Below are 16,268 nucleotides of genomic sequence, written 5' to 3' on the forward strand. Positions count from 1 at the left end.
GGATCTAGATCCATCTTAGAAAACATTTGTGCACAAACTAGACCAAAACAAGCCATAAGCAAACTATATATAGCTACACAAAGTCTAGTAGATGCATACAAAAACTAAATAACGCACAAGTGGGAGACAGAGTTGGAGTTCACTATAGAAAAAAAAGCATGGTATGATGTTTTCATCTCATCCACTAGAGGTCTAGTGAGTGCAAATTTAAGAGAAAACTCCCTGAAAACGATATTTAGATGGTATCTGACCCCTGTGAGAATGTTGCATACGACGCCAAATAAAGTCCAGACTGTATTATAGAGGGTGCGGTGAAATAGGAACATACAAGCACATGTGGTGGGATTGTGGGGAAGTTCAAAAGATCTGGGGATCACTTTCTTCCATGATCAGCTACTTACTAGAGGAACAAATACAACTCACCATTAGGCAAGCCCTACTTCATGATCGTATTAGAGAGTTTAATAGACCCATTAATACCTTTATTAAAATGTTATGTACCGCAACAAGAACATGTATAGCAAAATACTGGAAGGTGGGTACCCATCCATGGAATGAAATAAAGAACAACATCCAACTCACACACTCCATGTATGATGCTGCGGCCTGGTCGATGGGTACTACGGAATCCAATGATGAGGTGTGGTTTTATTGGAATCTTAGAAATGGAATGAGTTACTCCAATTAGACACGTAGATAGCGACAGATGGATATATGACACTTACAGGAGGGGGCAGTATGTGGAAGCTTCCAAGGTATTCTGTATATTGATTCATAAATTTTACTGAGTCTTTAACATCCAAATTTTGTTTATTTTTATTTTTTATAGTTACTATTATTTAGTTCTCCGATTTCCCCCATCCCTTAAGATGTGAATTTATGCAGTCATCCTCTTTAATGTGGACTATGTTAACTTGGATGCTAACGTAGTTTGATACAAAGAGACAAACGTTAACGTTAAAAAGTATCTGGACAATATGCACCAAGAGCTCATTATGGGCCTTGAAGACAAGACAAGAGGTCATGGAGATAGGTGGCTTTATGTACTGCAACATGGACTTCAAATTGTATTAAGTGCTATATGATCTGATACTTATGTTTATACGTAAGGAATGACTAGACGTGTTGTATTAAAATCGAAATGTTTCAATAAAAATTATTTAAAACATAAATAAAGAAAACAAACATTGTCACATATATAACTAAAATGATTAGGCACGTGCATCCAGAAGGAAACTAATAAGGAAGATGGCAGCCGCCGGCAGCATTTGGCTATTTTCAGAGCCGCATTTCTTCTTGTGAAAGTGCAGCACCCTAAGATATGTGCAAATCCATATCTTAGTGTATTGCACTTCCACAAGAAAAAAAAAAAGGCTCCAAAAAGAGCCAAAGGTCCCTAGCGGCTGTTATCTTCACTATTGGTTTCCTTCTGGATGCACATGCCTATAAATTATTTATTTTGAGACTAGCAGGAAACATGTGTGTGCACTGCAAACTACAATCTTCATGCTTAAAAGGGACAGCAAACTCAATATAGAACTTTCATGATTCAGCTAGAGCTTCCCATTTTAAACAACTTTCCAGTTAATCTCGATTATTTAATTTGCTTTTTTCTCTTGGTATCATTTGTAGAAGAGTAAACCTAGGTGGGTTCAGAAACAGCAATGCACTACTGGGAGCTAGCTGAACACATCAGGTAAGCCAATCACAAGAGGCATATATGTGCAGCTACCAATGGCTGGCTAGTTCCTAGTAGTGCACTGCTGCTCCTGAGCCTACACTTCAACAAAGTATACCAAGAGAAAAAAAAACAAATTTGATAATATAAATAATTTAAAAAGTCATTTAAAGGGACATGAAACCCAAACATTTTCTTTCATTCAGATAGAGAATACAATTTTAAACAACTTTCTAATTTACTTCTATTATCTAATTTGTTTAATTCTCTTGGTATCATTTGTTGAAGAAGCAGCAATGCATTACTGGTTTCTAACTGAACACATGGGTGAGCCAATGACAATCTGTATATATATTCAGCCACCAATCAGCAGCTAGAACCTAGGTTCTTTACGGCTCCTGAGCTTGCCTAGATAAACCTTTCAGCAAAGGTTAATAAGAAAAGGAAGCAAATGAAATAAAATAAGTACATTGGAATGTTGTTTAAAATTATATTCTCTTATGTGAATCATGAAAGAAAAATTTTGGGTTTCATGTCCCTTTAAAATTGCATTCTGTGTCTGAATCATGAAAGTGTAATTCTGACTTTAATGGTTAACAATGACAGCTCACATAGCTGTACAGGCTGAGAGCAAAAAGCCCCTATAGCTCAAAAAAGAAACTAATGTATTTCCAAAAACTGTAATACTTCTTAAAATATCCAATTTCAGATGCAGCAAAGAAGAAAAAGAAGTATTTTGAGTTCCATTAGTGAGCAAAACAACTGGGCACATCCTTAGATGTCAGATAAAACCAAAGAAAAGAAATAATAATACTTAATTTATTATCCAGTAACAGCCACATCCACTTAATCACAGCTACTTTTTAAACTTGCTCATGTTGTTGGCTTAGCGGTTTAAACAGCAAGTTACACCTGACTACTAAGCTTCTTGCTCATTTCAGGGTCATGTTTGGAGCCCCCCATACAAGCTGGGCTTGTGCTAATGCTCGGATTCTCTTCCCACTGTTGAGGGGTTTTTGCTTGGATGGACAATGCATGTACAGGGCCGGCCAGCTCCTCCTTTAGAAGTTCATTCACAAGTCTGTGTCTCTGGATCAGACTTTTCCCTTTGAACACATCAGAAACAACAATAACTTTAAAGTGGGTTTCGGACCCCTTGGGCACAGCATGCATGGAGCTCTCGTTGAGCACTTCTAGGTGTGTGGGCTCCAGGTTGTCAGTCAGTTTTGTCCTGATGGACAATTCCACCGGCTTCTCCATGTTACACTGTGACATAGAATACTGAAAAGCAACTACCGCCCGAGGAACCTGTCTGTTAGCTTGTAGGAGACGCAAAGGCAGCATTGGAAATGGTAGCAAAGCTGTAAGAGAGAGAAATGCATAATTAATTCAAACTAATCTCACAGAACAGAAAAATTTCCCACTTTAAAGGGAAACTAAACTTAGCAAAATGCAAGCCATAATAATAATATATTCAATGCAAAGATGAGAATAAATACAGCAATAGGTTTATCGTATTAAGCAGTGTTATTCCCAAAAAAAAGTTGCCAGCCGGGTGGCATAATGAAGTAGCCAGGTGGGGGCCGTGTAATACTATGCAATATTGTATTTCTGTTATTTATTAAAGTTACTTAAAGGTTTAAAAGGGACAAGAAAAAAAACGCAAATTGTGTCTCATGATTTGGACTATTACAGAAAAAAAAAAAAAAAAAAAAAAAAAAACCTGCAACACTATAAATACGGGTCGCACGTGAAAAAAAATAAAAAATTAGGAAGCGCTGCTTTAAGATATCCAAAGCACACCTCGATTGCATAATTTATTATACAGTGTTTTAATGATAATGTGTGCAACAAACATGGGGGGGGGGGGGGGAATATTACCTAATTGTAGCATAATATTAGCTTAAATTTTAGCCTGGTGGTGTGCCCGTTAAGGGCCAAATTACAAGTGGAGTGGTATTTAACTCTCCCGCTCGAGCACTAACTCCGCTATAATTTTTTTGCACGCATCAGACAGCGCTCGTATTACAATTTGAAAGTAAACTGTTTTAGCTTGCTCGCTCTACACGTGTTAGAAGCTCAACTTAGATTATCATGTGTGCGATAACGTATTCTTCCACACAAGTCAACGTAGCAACAAAAAAAAATAGTTGGGAAAAAACAAACACCCTACTCATGCGCAAACCCAATCACATGAAAATATAAATATGTCACATTCCAATTTCCATTCAAATTTTTAGCAGAATATGTTCTATCTATTCATAAATAAATATTTCTACATATATCTGGCAGAAATGGCGTTTATATGTGTGTGTGTGTGTATGTGTGTGTGTATGTGTATGTGTATGTGTATATATATATATATATATATATATATATATATATATATATATATATACACACACACACAGGGAGTGCAGAATTATTAGGCAAGTTGTATTTTTGAGGATTAATTTTATAATTGAACAACAACCATGTTCTCAATGAACCCAAAAAACTCATTAATATCAAAGCTGAATATTTTTGGAAGTAGTTTTTAGTTTGTTTTTAGTTTTAGCTATTTTAGGGGGATATCTGTGTGTGCCGGTGACTATTACTGTGCATAATTATTAGGCAACTTAACAAAAAACAAATATATACCCATTTCAATTATTTATTTTTACCAGTGAAACCAATATAACATCTCAACATTCACAAATATACATTTCTGACATTCAAAAACAAAACAAAAACAAATCAGTGACCAATATAGCCACCTTTCTTTGCAAGGACACTCAAAAGCCTGCCATCCATGGATTCTGTCAGTGTTTTGATCTGTTCACCATCAACATTGCGTGCAGCAGCAACCACAGCCTCCCAGACACTGTTCAGAGAGGTGTACTGTTTTCCCTCCTTGTAAATCTCACATTTGATGATGGACCACAGGTTCTCAATGGGGTTCAGATCAGGTGAACAAGGAGGCCATGTCATTAGATTTTCTTCTTTTATACCCTTTCTTGCCAGCCACGCTGTGGAGTACTTGGACGCGTGTGATGGAGCATTGTCCTGCATGAAAATCATGTTTTTTTTGAAGGATGCAGACTTCTTCCTGTACCACTGCTTGAAGAAGGTGTCTTCCAGAAACTGGCAGTAGGACTGGGAGTTGAGCTTGACTCCATCCTCAACCCGAAAAGGCCCCACAAGCTCATCTTTGATGATACCAGCCCAAACCAGTACTCCACCTCCACCTTGCTGGCATCTGAGTCGGACTAGAGCTCTCTGCCCTTTACCAATCCAGCCACGGGCCCATCCATCTTGCCCATCAAGACTCACTCTCATTTCATCAGTCCATAAAACCTTAGAAAAATCAGTCTTGAGATATTTCTTGGCCCAGTCTTGACGTTTCAGCTTGTGTTTCTTGTTCAGTGGTGGTCGTCTTTCAGCCTTTCTTACCTTGGCCATGTCTCTGAGTATTGCACACCTTGTGCTTTTGGGCACTCCAGTGATGTTGCAGCTCTGAAATATGGCCAAACTGGTGGCAAGTGGCATCTTGGCAGCTGCACGCTTGACTTTTCTCAGTTCATGGGCAGTTATTTTGCGCCTTGGTTTTTCCACACGCTTCTTGCGACCCTGTTGACTATTTTGAATGAAACGCATGATTGTTCGATGATCACGCTTCAGAAGCTTTGCAATTTTAAGAGTGCTGCATCCCTCTGCAAGATATCTCACTATTTTTGACTTTTCTGAGCCTGTCAAGTCCTTCTTTTGACCCATTTTGCCAAAGGAAAGGAAGTTGCCTAATAATTATGCACACCTGATATAGGGTGTTGATGTCATTAGACCACACCCCTTCTCATTACAGAGATGCACATCACCTAATATGCTTAATTGGTAGTAGGCTTTCGAGCCTATACAGCTTGGAGTAAGACAACATGAATAAAGAGGATGATGTGGTCAAAATACTCATTTGCCTAATAATTCTGCACTCCCTGTATATTTATATATATATATATATATATATATATATATATATATATATATATATATATATATATATATATATATATATATATATATATATATAGGTTCAGACATTAAGCACTCACTGGTCTTCAGCCGTCTGTGTTAAAGTATTTATTTATGTGACGTTTCGGGACAAACAGTCCCTTCCTCTGACAAACAACTGTGAAAAATGACAAACCTTTAAAGGCAAGTGAAAACCCTCCCCTTCAGCTCAGCCAATCCTGGCTGTCCGTGTGCAAAGACAGAAAAAAACAATGGTTCTGATAGGCTAACAATGTGTTCATAGATCTAAAACAATAATATATAATATAATGAGAGTGTACCCAATTGCTAAAATAACTAGTGTAAATGTGTATATCAATATCGCTAGGCCTGCAGGGAATCCTAATCCCATAAAACTTAATATAACAAACACCTTTATTATTGCAAACTCCAATTCTGTAACTAAGGACCAATCACAAAGGGGGACCTCAACCCCCCCCCCCCCGATATTAACCAATCATCAAAGGTTCATCCTAAGCCTCCACTTCCTGGAAGCCTCCCCCATGTATTATTGGTGGAGCAAGAAGACACGTATAGTTTACTGCACGATCACCAATCATATATCAAAAAGTACTGACAACACCCCCAATCGTTCTGTTGTCATCAAAACTTGTCTCTATCTTATGGTCAGCAAATATAAACATCAAACCTATATCGCCACGGTCTCTTCCTACCAGTACCATCTAACTGCAGAGTGTAAAAGCAGATGGTTATACGTCCCTATACGGCACATAATACAAACATGTATCTCCACAAAAATCTCTCATATCACCCACTGTTCTACCCTGCCGTTATCATAGCATACCAATAAACTGTCACAAATAGTATTAACCTTTACAGCATTATTCACATTATATACATTTTGCGATGTGAATCAGTAAAGAGGCTTGGGTAAGTAAAATTGAAGTTGGCCTGGTTCACATTACGTAAATAATTATACAGTATAGGTGGATAACAGCACCGTCTTGTTACACAGGAGCAACCAGAATTGTTTAGTGTTTGGATTTCTAGATTTACGCCTACTAGGAAGGGTACTGAATATTTACAACAATTTGATTGGGCCAGACTTCAAGCCTATTTTAGATTTATGTATAGATTTTTGACCCTCAGTCTCCACGTGGTTCTCAGGCAGAGTTGTTGCGAGTGCTCTATCCAGGTGATGTTTGTCCACTTGTGGTATGTTAGTCTGCAATGTAACAGAAAGTTTCTCACTCTCTTTGGTGGATTCCAATATAGGTGCTACTAAGGTAACATTGACCATGCTGTTCTGTATCGCCGTCATTACTCCAGGCTGCGGCTAGTGTACTCTCAACCCGCGAGAAATGTTTGCTCGCAATTATTTTGACCTTTTAAGTAGAATGGCTTCTCTGGGCTCCAACCAATCTATATAGCTATGAAATCCCTGTTGAATATATATTGGACTGGTACAGTATTAAATAAGACACACACAGTGCAGCTTAACGACAGGGCCAAAAGCGCCCTGCCAGGGGTATAGTGAAGACCGAGTTCTTGAAACGGCTCCAGGCGCCGATGCCAGCAGCAATTCTTGTGATTCTAGGTAAAAAAGTTATAGCTTCCAAAACGTAAAACAGCTTTTGCAAAAAGTTACATTAATCAATATGCTGAGGGATGAATTTGTAAAGAAAAGCTATAGCAGCATGCAGCTATGCGAATGATCATGGCCGCTGCCCAGAAGTTCCCCCAAATTGTCTTTATTTTTGCCTGACATGTTGGTGTTATTTCTTACACTTGGATGTTATAAGTTGCACTGAGGAATTACAACTGAATAAACCAAAACTGTGTCTGTCTTTATTTCAGGCTGCAAAGCAACAAAATGTGATTATTTTCAATACCCACTGTAAAAGGTTGTGGGGAGAACACTATTAAGGGTAAAAAAAAATATGTCTCTATGGAGCAAGGGAGTTCTTTCCCTGTTTCAACACCTGCCATCTGAACCTATTATAAAAGCCTTCAAGTACCCTCTTTGCCTTCCAAAACAATATTCATTTATGGTGTCTATCGCCAGTTGTTGCAAGGAAAAACAAAAAAAGAGGCACAACTGAGACCATGGCAAACAACCAGCTATAACTAATATTAAAGAAACACCAGTAAAGTCAAAATTAAACTTTCATGATTCGGGTAGAGCTGCCATTTTAAACAACTTTCCCATTTACTTCCGTTATCAAGTTTGCTTTTTTTTCTTGGTATTTTATTAAAGAGTAAAACTAGGTAGGCTTGTAAGTGCTCAGGAGTCTGCACGTGTCTTTAGTACTCTATGGCAGCAGTGTTTTGCAACATTGTATAACAGAGCTACAAATAATGTTGCAAAACACTGCTGCCATAAAGTAATAAAGACACGTGCACACTCCTGAGCTCTTATAAGCCTACCTAGTTTTACTCTTCAATAAAAAGATACCAAGAGAACTAAGCAAATTTGATAACAAAAGAAAATTGGAAAGTTCTTTAAAATTGCATGCTCTCTCCGAATCGTGAAAGTTTAATTTTGACTTTACTGTCCCTTTAATGTTAGTCCTAACTATATAAATATCAGACCATACTCTCGTTCATCATCACCTATAGTCTCTGTGCAAATAACTAGGTAAATAGAAGGAGCAGAAAGGTAACATTGATGAGCCAAGGATGTGATGAAAAACTTTGCTGGATGGAACATGAAAAGCCTTGTCAACACTTACAGGGGCTGCTCTCAGGGAATTCTCTAAGAGAGTTGGAAGATACCTCCTATACAAAGTAATGGAGTTAGCTGGAAAGGAAAACTTCAATAGAGACAGTAAAGTTAGCAGGGGTCCAGTGTTCTGTCAAAATTTGCTACCCCGACTGAGCTTTGCCATAACAAACCTAGGAGATTCTGAGGCCACATGGAAAAGCGAGGACTAATTTCATCCTCCTTCGAAATTTGCTACCCAACAATGTGCGCATGCTTGTAATTACGTAATCGCATTCCACACATTCTTTTGAAAAATATGTGGAGTGTGATTACGTAATTGTGCGCATGCGCAAATCAAGGTAGCAAATTTCGACAGAACACTGGGTGCACTTTTAAATTGAAATACTGCAGCCAATACAATCAGATAAACAGGTTTTAAGCATATATTAGTCTGAATAAAAATGTAAATTCTCTAATTTCTGGAAAGCCTTAGTTATGAAAATAAATGTATTACAAATGTATTTTACCTCAGTCTTATTGCCGTTGTGTTTTGTGACAATATCTAAATAACCGTCATCTATTCTTTGAAAATACCGCAGCACACTATGTAAATGTAAAAAGCTTGCATACGGTACTGCAGATTATGAAAAAAATGGCTGCGCTCTCTCAGCATTCTGCAATTTTTGTGAAAAAAAGTGAACCACAAAGCCGCAGAGTGACTTCTCTGCAGAAATGTTATGCCAATATTAATCCATAATAGAGAACTAGTATAAGGAAAGGTTAGAACACCACAGTTACAATGAAAGAGTGTTCTGTGAAGAACTGAGCGAAAACAATGTGAGGGAACTGCAGGGTTTAACAAAAATGTTCAACATCTAGGAGCCAGCATCCAGCCAGCCAGGTGTGTGTGTTGTAGCTAGAGAAAAATATAGAGTGGCCTGCCTTACAGTAGGAGCAATGAACGACGGGGCAGGCTGGGTCCTCCCAGTTGCTCAGTAAACGAAACACTGGTGGTGGATACTCCTTTAAAACTGGTACCTGCTGCATGCTTAAAGACTGGATATGTTATTTTAAATAAATAATAAAAAAAAAATTATATATAATTTATGAAATGATAATACTCTGCGCTCCGGCGGCCTACTTAAAAAAATATTTATTTTTGGTGAGCTAATGGTTTGAAATTATCTCCAATCAGCGCTCTAGTCATACGATACTGTGATGAGAGTGGGAAGTGACGTCATCAGATTGGGGGCGGGGCTTAGGTCCGTTTATCTGTGTCGCAGTTACTTAGTGAAATCAATGCTGCCAGATGTGCGTTTCCATGCTCTACAATAAAATAGAGTTGTACCATCTTTGCTGTGTCCTGCATCTCATGGCATGGTGTCAGAAGTTCTTGCCTGCGCTTCTGTTTCCTGATCGATGACGATGTCAAAGTTTACCCCACCTGAGCCTTTTGATTTCTCACAGCCTGCAGCTTGGCCCACATGGCGTCAGCGGTTTCAGCGCTTCAGGATTCCTTCCAAGCTGGACAAGGAGAGTGGTGAAGTACAAGTTAATTTTCTTTTATACTTTATGGGGAAAGATGTGGAGCCAGTGTTCAATGCCTTTACTTTCCAAGAAGGGGAAGAATTTGACTTTGAAATAGTTATGAATAAACTCAGAGCCCACTTTGTGCCCAAAAGAAATGTGATTCATGAGAGAGCTTGTTTTCACAAACGTGCTCAGCATGTGGGAGAATCTGTGTAGTCATTTGTGCGCAGCCTGTATGAACTAGCTGAATTCTGTGAGTTTGGTGTTACTAAAGAAGAGCAAATCAGAGACAGAATAGTCATAGGAATTGCAGATGCTGAAGTCTCACTGAAGCTACAGTTAAGAGTCTGATTTAACATTAGATGGGGCTATTAGGATGGCCCGCCAGAGTGAACTGGTGAAAAAGCAAAGTGCTGATCTGAGGTCTGAGAGTATTGTGGATGAAGTGCAGCAGTTCAGGAGAGCTGCTAGTGAAAGGCACAGTGTGAGCGGTAGATCAAGGGCAGCAGATGCCCGATGAACACGGTGCAACCGTGCCCATGATCAAAGTGTCATATGCCCTGCTAAAGACAAAAGATGTAGAAAATGTAACAGGATGGGCCATTTTGAAGTGGTGTGTAAGACTGAATATATTAAGGAGATGCAGTTGGATAGCGACCAGGAGGGTCAAGAAATGTCCTTTGTGGGGTCTGTTGTTGAACGGCCGGGTCCAGAGAGATGATTGGAGGGTTACTCTTACTGCAAAGGGAGCCAAAGTTGCCTTAAAGATTGACACAGGACCAGACATCACTGTAATGTCTCTTGCAGCATTCATGAAACTGCCTCGACAGCCCCAGCTGGCGAAAGTTACAACAAAAGTCTGTAGTCCTGGTGGCCGCATTGATTGTGCAGGTAAATTTCTTGCCAGCTGTGTGTACAAGCAAAGGAAATTCACCATGTGGGTGCATGTGATTAGGGGTCAGTGTGTTAACAACTTATTGAGCAGAAAAGCAGCCTGTGGTTTGGGCCTAGTAGCCAGAGTGAATGAAATCTCAGACGATATATGTTTGGTGAATTGGGCCTACTGTATTGCAACCCAGTCCGTATATCACTTAAAGGTGACACAGTCCCATACAGCATTACCACTCCCCGTAGAATTCTGTTCCCGCTCATGCCTCAAGTGGAGAAGGAGCTTCTGCGTATGAAGAATATGGGGGTTATTGAAGAGGTTGTTGAAGCAACTGACTAGTGTGTCCCCATTGTGCCTGTTGCGAAGAAAAACGGGAAGGTACGCATATGCGTAGACTTGAAAAGGCTGAATGAGGTGGTGAAGAGAGAGAGAGATATGTGCTGCCGACACTTAAAGACATAGCTCCGAAATTGGCTGGGGCGAAGTTCTTCTCTACATTGGATGCTTCTAGTGGCTTCTGGCAGATACCTCTAGATCCAAAGTGCCGCAAACTGACTACCTTCATTACACCGGTAGGTCAGTTTTGCTTTTGCAGACTCCCCTTCGGGATATCCTCTGCTCCTGAAATCTTCCAAAGAGAAATTAATTCTCTCCTAAGAGACCACGTGGGCACGGCAGTCGTCATGGACGACATCTTAGTGTATGGGTCTACATTGGAGGAACATGATCAGCGATTGAGCTGTGTGTTGCAGACTATCAGAGAGTCCGGGCTGACGTTAAACAAAGAGAAATGCCATTTTAGGAAAGCTGAGTTATGTTACTTTGGGCATATCATCAATGGTGATGGCATCAAGCCAGACCCCGAGAAAATCTGTGCTATTGAACAGATGAAAAGTCCTTCTGATGTACATGAGCTGAGACAAATATTGGGCCTTGCATATTATGTGGGCAGGTTCCTTCCAGATTTATCCACAATACTACACCCTATCACAGAGTTGCTAAAGAAAGATGTTGCCTGGGGACCTTCACAGGAAGACTCTTTTATGCAGGTCAAGTCCCTGCTGGGGTCTGTCCCAGTGTTGGGGTTCCACAATCTTTCCAGACTGTGGTTAGTGCTGATGCAAGCAGTTATGGATTAGGGGCAGCCCTCCTGCAGCTGAATGAAAACAAACTACAGCCCATCGCCTACTGTTCCCGCACACTGACGGCTGCTGAGTCAAAATATGCTCAAATTGAGAAAGAGTGCCTGGCTGCAGTTTGGGCCTGTGAGCGCTTTCAGCGTTACCTAGTGGGTTTAGAGAAATTTAGTCTGGAGACTGATCATAAACCGCTAGTCCCTCTAATCAACTCCTATGATATTGACAAAACACCCCTAAGATGTCAGAGACTTCAAATGAGGCTGCTCAGGTTCAACGTTCAGGCAGTGCATGTGCCGGGGAAACAACTGGTTGTGGCGGATACACTGTCCAGGCTCCCTCTGGCTGCTGCTGAAGAGCCTTCAACGGAATCGGATGTAAAAGCGTATGTAGATTCACTTCTGGCCTCTAAGTCCATTTCTTCAGGGAAACTAGAACAAATAAAGAAAGAGACATATTTAGATACAGACCTTCAAGAAGTTATAAAGTACATAAAAGAAGGTTGGCCCGAGAGTCGGGCAGCCTGGATGTCTTTAAGTTCTTATCAGTCAGAGAGGTCGCAGCTTACGGAGCTGGATGGGTTGGTGCTGTTCCAGGACTGCATCGTTATTTCTGTAAGCATGAGGCAGATGTTAAACAGGATTCACGATGGCCACTTTGGCATTACAAAGTGCAGAGAAAGGGCAGCTACGGCTGTATGGTGGCCTAGAATCAGTTCCGACATTGCAAGTCATGTGTCTAAATGTGCCTTTTGCCGGGAACGCCGGCCTACTCAGAGAAGGGAGCCCTTGATTTCTACTCCGCTGCCTGCAGGCCCGTGGCAGAAAATAACTGCTGATTTGTGCGAACTGAACGGGAAAACGTTCCTAGTCGTGATCGACTACTATTCCAGGTATTTGGAAATTGCACCTTTGAATGAAATCACTCGTCTCAAGAGCTTGTTCACCCGGTGGGGCATACCAATGGGGTTGGTGAGTGATAACGGAATGCAGTTCGCTTCAACAGAGTTCAGTTCTTTCAGCAGAGAATATGATTTTATACATTCCACGTCAAGTCCACATTACCCGCAGGCTAATGGAATGGCTGAAAGGGCAGTTCAAACAACAAAATTCATTTTGAAGTAATCTGAGCCGTACCTGGCCCTCTTGTCCTATAGGGTGACTCCCATTCAAGCCACGGGGTTTAGCCCGGCACAGTTGATGCTAGGACGCCAGATTCACACCACCTTACCCTCTGTGGGTGTCTTCCAGCCAACTAGTTCTATTCCTCGGGATGAAGTCCTTAGGAGGGATGAAGAGGGAAAAAGGGGCTATTGATTCTTCTACGACAGGAGACATTCTGTGAGGCCCTTGCAGGAGCTGAATGCGGGGCAAAGTGTCAGAATTAAACTGGATGATGAGAAGAAATGGAAGACGCCTGCTACGGTAACTGGACGCTCTCCAGAACCAAGGTCTTATGCAGTCCTTACTGATGGAGGGACAGTTACACGCCGTAATCGAAAACATCTTCAGCCTGTACCTGATAGTTTGGAACTGGATGCCTCAGTACCACCGCCGGTGGGATCCCCTGTTTTAAAAGGGGTGCCTTCCCCTCAGCAAGATCACAGCGGGGATATGTCTTTGCCTCCAGCAGACTCTCAATCACCTTCTTCTGTATCAGAGGACAGTTCATGTAGAGTTACATAAAGCGGAAGAGTGGTGAAACTTATGGCCCGATATCGGGATTAACTTTAGTTAGAACAGCGACCGGAAGTATGGGCAGAATAATCCCATGGTCACTGTGGACTAGGGTAGTCTACCCCGATGTTCAAGTCAGGATGTAATTCATGTTGTTTATATTTTCTGTAACTTATTTGTTATATACTATACAAAACTGTTGTTGTATACCTTGTTATTTGTTATATTCAAATGGGGGAAAAAAAAAATGTATGCTTCGTCCTTTGAAAAAGGGGGAAGATGTGATGAGAGTGGGAAGTGACGTCACAAGATTGGGGGAGGAGCTTAGGTCCGTTGGTCTGTGTCACAGCTACTTAGTGAAATCAATGCTACCAGATGTGTGTTTCCATGCTCTACAATAAAATAGAATTGTACCATCTTTGCTGTGTCCTGCATCTCATGACAGGTACTACAAACAATTTTTTTGTAGCTAGAGTGCCAATTGGATTACAGTTCAAACTGTTAGCTCACACAAAAAGAAAACAGTTTTGAAGTGGGTGGCCTGAGCGTGAATAAAGGCTGTGACACACTGTACATGCAGCTATGCGCGCTCAGTGTGTCCTGCCTTTTAATCTCTGAGCACTCTGCTGCATCAGGTCGCATAGCTGAGCGCTCAGAGATCAAATATCTGAACATCAGAAGCGATGAGAAGCATCTGCTTCGCCTTGCGCCGCATCGCTTGCAGTGTGTCACAGCCTTTAAAGTTGATCTAAATATTATTTCCATTACGGATATGATTATACAAATTGGAAACTTTACCATCACTTTAAAATATCAAGGTGTTTACTGTCCCTTGTACCAACCCTATTTTTGAAGGCATAATACTGTAATGCTGTTCAGAGGGAGCACTGCTTACCATATTATTTAATATAGTATAATTTGGATATTTAAAAATATAGTGAATCATAATTAGGAGGTAGATAAAGGGACACTGAACGCAATTTTTTTTCTTGTGTGATTCAGATAGAGCATGCAATGTTAAGCAACTTTCTAATTTACTCCTATTATCAATGTTTCTTCATTCTCTTGATATCTTTATTTGAAGAAAAAAAAAAGGCATCTAAGCTTTTTTCTTGGTTCAGAACTCTGGACAGCAGTTTTTGATTGGTGGATGAATTTATCCACCCATCAGCAAGGACAACCTAGGTTGTTCACCAAAAATGGGCCAGCATTTAAGCTTTACATTCTTGCATTTCAAATAAAGATACCAAGAGAATTATGAAAAATTGATAATAGGAGTAAATTAGAAAGTTGCTTAAAATGTCATGCTCTATCTGAATCACAAAAGAAAAAATGTGGGTTCAGTGTCCCTTTAACACAACAAACTGCTAAATGCTGAGTGGGTTGAATGCACAGGTTTACTAGAAGCATTTTCTCTGTAAGCTGAAAGCTCCTGCATGTTTGGCACCTGGTGTAACCAATAATGCGCCAGCAATGGTTTTAGCATCTTTAACTCCTCACCTACAGAGGTACACAGAAAAGAGCAGTCTGAGCAGAGGTTTAGCACATTGTAGCGAGCATTGTATCTGCCATTTTTTAATTTTAAAAAAATTAAGCCCAAATTTATAGGGTTAAAATACGGTTGCAAAATGTATTTCAGTAGCAATCATTGGTTACTGACCGCGTATTTTAGATTATTCAGGCGTGTGGTCACTACAGCGGTTCTGTACATACATTATAACTTTACTGCACTGTACCTGAGCGGCTTTACTGCAGCCAATTTCTCTGACTCAAATGGAAACAGCACCACGCACTTCACTTCTCATGTCCTTCATTGTATAGGAAGTTGCTAAGGATGCTGGGAAATGTAGTCAAATTCTTCAGCATTAGGTATGAGCGAACGCATCCAGCAGCGCTAGAAAAACTTCAGCTTCCATCATGCACCCCTATAGGTCACATGACAGATTGAAAGTCACTGTTTTTGCTGCATTCACGCTTAATTACTTTTTTGTTTATATTTGTAGCGTTTACATAATAATCAGATTCGTAGAACTGTATAATTTCGCAGGCAGTTTTGTACAAACCTTAGAATATTTTTTAATGTGTGCGTTTGTATTAGTTCCCGCTAGATGGCAGCATTGTACATATAATGTCAAAACGTCTTTTTATCTAGTTGCCTGAGTACATTTCGTTATTATAGAGTTTTCTATGGGACATTGTCAGTTGCCTCATTACTATGTTGTCCCATTATGAGTATTATTAGGAGAAGAGTAAAATTATCTTTATTTTTCGACCCTGATATTCCATTACACTGTATGATTCGGTATAGTGCTATTGCATGCGAATTAAATAGTTGATTTTCAGAAATGACTGTATATTTTGTTGCAAAATACAACGGGGCGGCAGGGAACCGAACAGACCTAATTAGGTTGTCTAATGTCCATTCACTTTGTACCCAAAAAGTGTTCCATGCTCATTCCACAGCATAGGCACAGAGGCTGTTCTTATTGTATTTATTCCTATCACTTTTACAGGAATTGTATCAAGTTTGTCTTTCTATTACCTTTTGTCGTTACCCTGTTGCTACCTTCCTGTTACACTGTCAGATTTATTAGATAATTTGACATTTTATATTAAAGAGATGACTTCCCTAAACAGAATTTTAATCCAA

At 40.1% G+C, this 16,268-nt stretch overlaps 1 protein-coding gene across 1 annotated transcript; it reads right to left on the reverse strand.

Moving 5' to 3' along the window:
* Nucleotides 1–2,483: 2,483 nt before the first annotated feature.
* BOLA1 (bolA family member 1) lies at nt 2,484–15,447 on the reverse strand. Its single transcript, XM_053695945.1, has 2 exons — nt 15,355–15,447; nt 2,484–3,039 (listed from the first exon to the last, which is right to left on the reverse strand). The coding sequence occupies exon 2, from the start codon at nt 3,020–3,022 to the stop codon at nt 2,585–2,587; it is 438 nt and encodes a 145-aa protein (XP_053551920.1). The 5' UTR covers nt 3,023–3,039; nt 15,355–15,447; the 3' UTR covers nt 2,484–2,584.
* Nucleotides 15,448–16,268: the final 821 nt, after the last annotated feature.

Source organism: Bombina bombina, chromosome 1 (genome assembly GCF_027579735.1).
Source record: "Bombina bombina isolate aBomBom1 chromosome 1, aBomBom1.pri, whole genome shotgun sequence".
In the NCBI taxonomy this organism is placed as follows: Eukaryota; Metazoa; Chordata; class Amphibia; order Anura; family Bombinatoridae; genus Bombina; species Bombina bombina.